Source organism: Myotis davidii, unplaced genomic scaffold (genome assembly GCF_000327345.1).
Source record: "Myotis davidii unplaced genomic scaffold, ASM32734v1 scaffold217, whole genome shotgun sequence".
Lineage (NCBI taxonomy): Eukaryota > Metazoa > Chordata > Mammalia > Chiroptera > Vespertilionidae > Myotis > Myotis davidii.
Window position 1 is genome coordinate 7,728,644 of NW_006290034.1, and position 8,940 is coordinate 7,737,583.

General features: G+C 47.0%; 1 protein-coding gene across 1 annotated transcript in view; it reads left to right on the forward strand.

The window, feature by feature from the left end:
* The window catches only part of MAGI3 (membrane associated guanylate kinase, WW and PDZ domain containing 3), a 162,885-nt gene that overhangs the window by 131,678 nt on the left and 22,267 nt on the right, over window positions 1-8,940 (forward strand). Inside the window, exons 9-12 of the mRNA XM_006763140.1 lie at window positions 2,463-2,557; window positions 3,809-3,997; window positions 6,619-7,215; window positions 8,370-8,401. Coding sequence (XP_006763203.1) covers window positions 2,463-2,557; window positions 3,809-3,997; window positions 6,619-7,215; window positions 8,370-8,401 — 913 coding nt within the window. The remainder of the gene's footprint in view (window positions 1-2,462; window positions 2,558-3,808; window positions 3,998-6,618; window positions 7,216-8,369; window positions 8,402-8,940) is intronic.

The window sequence follows — 8,940 nt, forward strand, 5'->3', positions numbered from 1 at the left end:
CTGGTTTCACAGGAGGGTGATTGATTGGGTGAAGGAAGAGCAGGCTGTACTCGAGAGGCAGGTCCCCGCGGAGCCCGCGGAGCTGTGGACTGTGGCCGGGTTCCCAGAGGAGTGAGGCTGGAATCTGGGCCGCAGGCCTCGCAGTCATCCGCGGCGAGTTTGCTGATGGAATAAAAAGCTGTTGCTTGAATGGCTACTCTTTGGCTCTCTCCGTTTGTCAAACCAGATGGCACGGAGATCGCTCTTGGCAGGAGCCGCGCCGTAGTAGCACCAACTGCGGTGGCAGTGTTTCTGTGTCGGTATTTAGTTCATTGTACGAGATTCGGAAACGGATTAATCTGTTTCTGAATATGAAATTGTTCCAAAAATGTGACGGCAGGCCTTCCCAAAGAATGCCTGTATGTACTAGGAATAATGTTTTCTTATTGTTTCGCATCAAATGTCTCACTCAGTGCACTTCGGTGACAGAGTCCAAATAGACGTGTGCTCTGATATCTCAGGTTCTTCCTAAAAGAATAATGGTTTTGTTTGCTGAGATGAAATTTAAAAATCCACACAGCATACACACACCTTTAGTGCAGATGAGATTCCGAATTATATGTAATATATCTGATCATGCTTCTTTGCTACCCTTGTTTAATTTTTCTGATAATCTTCCATCTCCTCTCTTACTGCGCAGCTAGTTCTATGGAAAACAAAATCTGTTCCACTTAGCAATAGTGTGGATTACATGGTAGCTGAATGGGAAGGAGAGCGTTTTTACTTTTTTGTTTTGTGTTTGGGTGGCATTGATCTAGGTACCTACGGTGACAGGTGCAGTTACTCCCTTCACAACAATCTTAGATTCTTCTGTCAGAGAATTTTCAGGGTTCCTCATTTGCATACTTCTGGTCTCTTCTCCCACTTATTGCAAAGAGGACAAATACAAATGACTACTTTCATGTCTAATGCCTGGGCTGAAAGTCATTCTAGCCCTAGATGACATTGGGGTGAGCCAAGGTCCTTGCTAAACAGGTTTCTTCTTTTTTCCTTAAGGGTCAGTTTCTGGTTGTTTTATTTTTTCAAGAATACGAAAATGTCAGTATTTAATAAATAAGTGTAAAAATAGTACCTTGCCTAACACCAGACGTCTTCATTTTCTCAGAGGGTTGCAGGTAGCTCAGCTGATAAGGCGCCCCTCGTGGTAAGAGGCAGAAACATGCTTGAGTTTTAGGGACATCAGAACCCAAAGAATGTCTGTCACGCAGAACTTGCCCCCGTTAGGGCTCCGAGACGAAGTAGCGCATGTGTCTCAGCGTTAACACTGCACTCGACACAGAGACACAGAGGCCTAGCCGCTCCCCCGCCTCCGCCTTTAATGTCCACACGTGGCAAAGTAATCATTCAAGTGCGTGACTATTTTTGTGCAGATTCTATAAACCTCAGCCCCTCCAAAGGCAATCATAATGTGAAATTCTGTTGACGTGATGTTTAATTGTTGGTGTTCACTAACACCACTTTTAAAAAACGGGTTTCATTGGATAATGCGTATCATTTGGCTGAAATAGATCTGTGCTTTGGAAGTGCTCAAATGTATTCCCGTCACTTCTGTATTAGACCCGTTGGTGATCCTAAGCACCTGGGGCAGTGGTTGCATTTTACCAGGACCGGGTAACCAGTGCCCTGTCCCTCTGTGATGCTTACCGACTCCTGTTGGCTGACCGCTCACCCTGTTCGTCTCCCTGTTCTGCTTTTCGCTGTAGACTTGTATGCTTTCCAGGAGTCCACTGTGAATGTCCCCAATTCAGCAATGCCAGTTAAATTGCGTGGTCTTTTACATAATCCACTTAATCATTTTATAATTATGAAAGCATTTAAGCGTGGAAGAGTTGTTCTGTGTTATCATTTGGTAAAAGCAAACCTCTTTCTTAGTTGCTGCTAAGTCGATGCAGGTGAGTCCGTGGCAAAGTCGGTACATTTCTAGAAGGCTCTGTACTTGGATTTCTTCAGAAGTGTCTTTACAGCTGCTTCAGTTTAGAGGAACATAAAACCCTCCTGCTATTAAAAATTAATCCATTACCAGACAGCTCTGATGGCATCGGTATGAGGGCTTCTCCTGCAGTTTGAAGCTGCTGTTGGCTGTTTGGGGTGCATTGATGAAGAAGCTGAGTGCCTGCCTCCACAGCTAGGCACCTTCTCCAGCTTTTCTTTGTCACAAAAGCCCTCCCGCTGTGGCCTGCCAGCTCCTGTGCGCCCCATGCCTGAAGGGACCCATTTGTCCCTTACGCTGACAGAATGGTCTGATAGTCTCTTTTAAAATAACGTAACTCGCCCTAACCGGTTTGGCTCAGTGGATAGAACGTCGGCCTGTGGACTGAAGGGTCCAGGTTCGATTCTGGTCAAGGGCATGTACCTTGGCTGCGGATACATCCCCAGTAGCGGGTGTGCAGGAGGCACGCCTATTGTCTTTTCTCCATTTACAGCCACCTTAACCAGAAAACCCAGTTTGAGAACCCAGTGGAGGAAGCCAAGAGGAAAAAGCAGTCAGGACAGGCTGATACGGGGCCTTCCAAGCCAGGTAGAGGTCCTTTCTGACCGTGACGTTCATGTACTGAACGAACGGGAAGCGACTGGGCCTTTCGTAGTTGGGGCTCTCACATTCAACAGAGAACGTCTAATTTTTGTTGCTGTAAAAACAGGACTAATCGTAATAAAACAGCAGAGGTTTTGAGGCCACTGAGAGTTTGTCATGCTGCTTATACAGAAAGGGTGAAATTGTTGGGAGCAGGGACTGAAGCCTTTGCTATGGGTATGAGGCTCTGATGTGAAGATCGAATTGTTTCGTAAAGTTTAAGGCCAGGGCAGTGTCAGATCTCTCATTCATTGTGTCTCCCAAGCTGATTGCTTAGGTCTGACATCAGAACCCATTCAGGATCCTTCATTAACTGATATGAACAAATACTAAAGAAAGTCACCATATTACCTGCCTCTCAAATGGGAAGGTGTTAATAATACTAGGATCATGTGGGGAACATTTATAAACAATAGATCCTGAGAATTTGGGGAGCCTCGCTCATGCGTATTTTGAAAACGCTGCCCAGAAATTTCTCACATTCTATTCACCCCTCCCCATCTCTCCCCTTCCTCCCTCTGTCATTAGTAGCCCTATTAACGGCCTTTTGGTCATACTGTGAGGTTGAGTAGCTCCCCACCTCTGTTGCCCATGAGAGAAACATTCTTATAGCTGCTCCTAGTCCCCTCCCTTAAGTTTTCATTTGATTTAGCCAAATATTTTTAGTTTAACCAATATTTTTGAGCACCTACCATATGCCCAGTGCTTTGCTAGGCATATGGTATTCAAAACCGATTAGGGGCGGGAAGGGAGGGGAGCGATTAGGGGTAAGAGGGGTCTTGCCCTCAAGAGCTCACAGCGGTGCCTACCAAGTGGAGTGGACATAGAGTGCGCATCCCTGACTTTCAGGAGCTTAATACTAAGCTGTCCCTCCCATTTTGACTCCAGATAAGGGAGTCTTTGCGGTGAGAGGAAGTAAGTACAAACAAGGAGGAGGAAAAGCAGGTGCTTTTACCTTTCACATAACATGGAAGAACCTTAGAAAAGAGTAATGACACTCGCTGAGTTTTATTTTTCAGTGATTCGGTTTATGAATTTAAATTCTAACTGTTCTATTGCATTAGAGTCCCTCTAATTTTTTTCTTTCTCTGTGGTTCATTATATTTAAATTATATAGACGACCTTGAATATTGCCTTCAAGGGCCCTATTCATTGTGGGGATTTTTGTTCTCAAACCCATTTCTCATTTTGGCACAGACACAGAAAAGTCCCACTTCACGCGGGATCCGTCCCAGCTGAAAGGCATCCTGGTCCGGGCATCACTGAAAAAAAGCACCATGGGCTTCGGTTTTACCATCATCGGAGGAGACAGGCCTGACGAGTTCCTGCAGGTGAAGAACGTGCTGAAAGACGGCCCTGCCGCTCAGGACGGGAAAATTGCACCAGGTGAGCGATTTAATAAACATGTGAGTGTGTGTGTCCTGGATACTATACACCATCGCCATTAGCCTATGCGGCAGCGCTCCGGGCTCAAGCATTTTTAAATTTCTGTAGCAAAATATACGAGTAAGCCCTGGTTCAGTTGGTTGGGCATCGTCCCGTGCATGGAAAGGTTGCTAGTTCTATTCCCCGTCAGGGCACATGCCCCAGTAGTAGGCTCGATCCAAGGTAGGAGGTGTGCAGGAGACAACCCGAAGGTTTGCTCTCACATTGATGTTTCTCTCACTTTCCCACTGCCTTTCCCTCCCTCTAAAAATAAAAAATAAAACTAAATATTTTAAAAATGTATGAATAAGTAGATAATTCTATAAAAACATCAATATTATTATATATAATTTTATATAGAGAGAAAGAACTAAATAATACAACTGAAGACTTCTGTGTTAAAATAGTTTATCCTTTAAGTGCATACTAGTTTTACTTTTTTTTAATTTTTATTTTATTGATTTGAAAGAGGGAGAGAGAGAGAGAGAAACATCAATCTGTTGTTCCAACCATTCATGCTTTCAGTGGTTGATTCTTGGATGTGCCCTGACAGGGATCTACCCCCAACCTGGTCGCATCGGGACAGCACTCTAACCAGCGGAGCGACCTGACCCAGCCAAAGTGCATGCTAGCTTTGAGGGAGGGCCATCTTTGCAAATAACTGGAAACATAGAGGAAATGCATTAATTTTTTAATAGTTTGTGTAATTTTGAAATAACCCTTTGGCTGGACTAAACTAAAGATTTATGAACCATCTCGGAAAACTATTTGATTGTTTGGTTTTCTTCGATTATGTGGGGTATTTTTGGAGCTACCTAACTTTGACCTATGACCTGTTTTGAAAAATGATCCATTGTGATGTTTAGAGTAGCGCCACACAAATGGTTACGTTCCGAGTTTTCTCCCAGGTTGTCTTGTTTGCTTGTTTGCTTGGTCTCACTGGTCGGGAATAGAGCTGAGCAGCTCTGTGAAAAATGATCGACGTGGATATTGCCATTGCTACAGAACTGCATGAATTTGTGTTTAATAGCTTTTCTAACTTCTTCATTTCTAGAAGGTTTTCTATGGCTGACAGTGTCTGTGGCAGAGGGGATTCAGGACTAGTTACAGACTATGAGGGAGGCTCAAACACGTTTTTCCAGAAGGGTTTAGTATCCTACTGAGTTTGCTTCCCATACTGTTGACTAGACTTTTCTAATCCTCTGTTAGTTCACACACCATGTAGGCCACACATAGACAGCTCCCGCCGCCATAGTTCTTTTCATGGTGGATGTTGGCTTATTTCCAATTAGGATATGGGATCTCTCAAACTCTTCCTTCCCGTTTAGGTGATAGAGACCCAAAACATGAAACTTACAATAATCAAAAGTTGTATTTGAAAAGAAAATTGTTTTTAGTTCTCCTCTATTACTTTATAAAATGAACTCCAGAGATTAAAATGAATAATAAGGGGTATTTTTAGTTCTCAGTTTTGACTTTTTGAACATTTTGTCCATGAAATGGACATTGTATGTGCTGTTGGGATTTCATGATATTCCGATTTGTCTAAATTTATCTAACTTGCACAGCAATATAGTATTTCCTTGAAAATTCTGGGATTTTTAACTAGGGGAGGAAAAGTCAAAACTTTGTTTCTAATTAGTCTAATTTCTGTATCTTCTTAGATTATGGACAAATTTCCACAGACTGATGTTTTTTAAAACCATTCATGGAGATTTTTTAAAAAAATATGTTTTCGTTGATTTCAGAGAGAGGAAGGGAGAGGCAAAGAGAGAACCATTGATTGGCCGCCTCCTGCATGCCCCTGACCTGGCCCACAATCTAGGCACAAGCCTGACCAGGAGTCAACCTTTCCGTGCCTGGGAAACACCCAACCAACCGAGCCACACTGGCCAAGGCTGGCCATAACCTTTTAAATAGTCATATCCAAAAAAATAAAAGCAGCAAACGGATAAGACAGCCGAGCACACGTTTTAAAACTTAAGGCTGCATCAAAAACACACAGCTGACGAATGTCAAGGGGCAGTGGTCATAATAATGCAAAATCAGGGAAGCAAAACCAACGTTTCAGGATTAATTTAGCTGACTCTTCAGTGTTTTAATATGTTCTCTGCTTCTGTTGACGGCTTTTGTGGCTTGCATCTCCTTGTGAAATCAGAACGACAGCAAATTGAAACTCTAGAAAAAGAAAAATGCTAAAATACATCCATAACATTAGTCTAATCTTTCGCCCTACATTATGAATTTTAATGACATCTTAATGGCTTCTTAAAAGTCGAGAAACAAGGCAGTATTTAAAGATGACCTGTTGGTACAAGTAGTCGGTGGAGTACTTGCTCCCCGTCTGTGTCCGAACACCCACCACAACGCACCGAGCCTGTGTGGCCACGTGGGCGGGACTCGGAGGACACGCTCACAATGACAGTCTGAATTTGCAGTTATTCTCAGCATGCTTCCCTTGAGTGTGAGGTCATAAGCCTTTGCTGCAAAGATAATGAAGATGTATGCATTTGTCCCCCCCAACAATAAAAACGAACTTACTTGGTGGTTGCAGTATTTCTAACACGATTATCTTCTACCAGGCGATGTTATTGTCGACATCAATGGCAGCTGCGTCCTGGGCCACACCCACGCAGATGTGGTCCAGATGTTCCAGCTGGTGCCCGTCAGTCAGTACGTAAACCTCACCTTGTGTCGCGGTTACCCGCTCCCGGACGACAACGAAGACCCTGCCGTGGACATGGTCGCTGCTACTCCCGTCATCAACGGACAGTCACTGACCAAGGGCGAGAACACTCAGGAGTTTAAGTCGGGGGCGATGGCTCTGGACCAGAATGGAAAGCCGGGGCAGGTCCTGGTCGGTGACCGTCTCAACGGGCCGTCGGACGCGAGCGAGCAGCGAGCGTCCATGGCATCCTCGGCCAGCTCCCAACCCGAACTCGTGACTGTCCCTCTGATCAAGGGCCCTAAGGGCTTTGGGTTTGCGATTGCTGACAGCCCCACCGGACAGAAGGTGAAGATGATCCTGGACAGTCAGTGGTGCCCGGGCCTCCAGAAGGGGGACGTCATTAAGGAAATCTACCACCAGAACGTGCAGAACTTGACGCACCTCCAAGTGGTCGAGGTGCTGAAGCAGTTCCCAGTGGGCGCGGACGTGCCCCTGCTCATCCTGCGAGGAGGTGAGTGAAGCTCACACATGCTCATCCGTTGCTTGTCCTTCCTGCGGCGTAGGAGGTCTTCTTCTCCCAGCAGACTCAGCTGGGCCTTCGTGGGCATGTTCCGGAAGGTTCTGTCTGACTGCATCTGTAACCAGTACCCTTGGCAGCAGATTCTTTAGTTTTAATGGTTTCCCTCCTGTCCATGCTGGATTCCTTTCCCTCTCTATTCGTTTAAAACTCTGATTTACGGCTTTAATGAGAGGAGAGAGCCACGCCGTGCAGTCACATTTGCTACTTCACGTGAAATAGATCCTCTTCCTTTCGTTTTCTCTGTGGATGACAACGGGAGAAATGGACTCTCTCCAGGCCTGGTGCTCTGCCTGGCCCTCTGTGACGTGCAGGGATGCTGGAGCGGAGGGTCAGGCAGTGCGCTCGTCTGTTCCGTGGGAACAGTCACGCCAGCTTTTGCTTCCACCTTAAGCTTTAGTCTCTCTCCTTAAAGGTTCATTAAACCCCACAGTGCTCACGTGAGAGAAATAAAGATTTTATTTTCCGAGGTCCCCAGCCGACAGGAACTGCTCCGGGCGATTATACACCCCGTTCCCATGTTAACGGGCTTCCTTAAATGCACACCGGAGCGTGGCTGGTGCTCGGAAGAATAAAATCTGGCCTCCACGCTTCTCTCTCACTGGCTTTTAGTTTTCATTTTTGAGGCACATGAGAAGTGTAACTGCATTGGGGCGTTTCCCTCCCTTATTCTCATTTCTTGAACGAATTTGTTTCTTCCTCGGGTGGTGAGGCAGAAGGTGCTGAGGGTTCGGGGAGAGCCTCTCTGCTAGGGCTGGAGGGTCCCCGGTCTCGACCAGCGTTGGGCGCAGTCGGGATGCCACTTTGCTGCCTTGCTCCGCACTGGCCGTGCGGGGTAGGGAAGTTGTGCTACTCTCTCTGAACTTGGTTACCTCGTCTGTAGAACGGTAGTAGCATTTATGCCTCAGGATTGTCACAGAGATGAAATGAGGTCTCTGTGTGCGATGCCTGGCACGTAGGAGGTGCCAGACAGAACCGCCCAGCCCGCACCATCGCAGCCAGATCATCCTGCATGTTAACTGCATTTGTGACCTGGACATGCTTCCTCTGTCTTTAACACTTGGCTTGTGTGTTTGTTTGTTTTTAAGGTCCTCCTTCACCCACAAAAACTGCCAAAATGGTGAGTACACGGGGCCCTCGAACACTCCTTCCCAGCAAAAAAGCCCACCCCCCTCTCTGCAAGGACCGCCCCCTGGTGGTGCCTGCGGGGACAGGAGAAGTCGGGGTCACCCTGCCAGGCTGTGTCAGACACTCAGGGAAGCGGGGGAGTCAGGAGAAGGCCCGCAGAGGAGAGCGGTGCTCTCGGGGTTCAGTGTGTGTGGAGGGACACGAGAGGCCCAGACAGCAGTGCCCTGCCCCCCAGCGGTGCAGCGTGGGCACAGTGCCTGCTCAGGGCCCTCCCTGCCTGGAGAGGAGCTCACGGAGGGCCGTGGACACTCGCCTCCTCTCCCTGTGCCCAGAGGGGAGACATGGCTGCCTCACCCAGTCTCATGGGGGCTGTAAACGCCCACATGCAGGTGACCTCAAATGGGGGACTGAGACTCCCTAGGGAACTGCGGTCCCCTGTGCTCAGGCCGCTTGTTGTCAAAGTGACAGGCTGTCAGCCTGAAACAGTGTTTCCTCAGCATCCCCCTGGGTCGCCGAGGAGCCGCCTGAAGG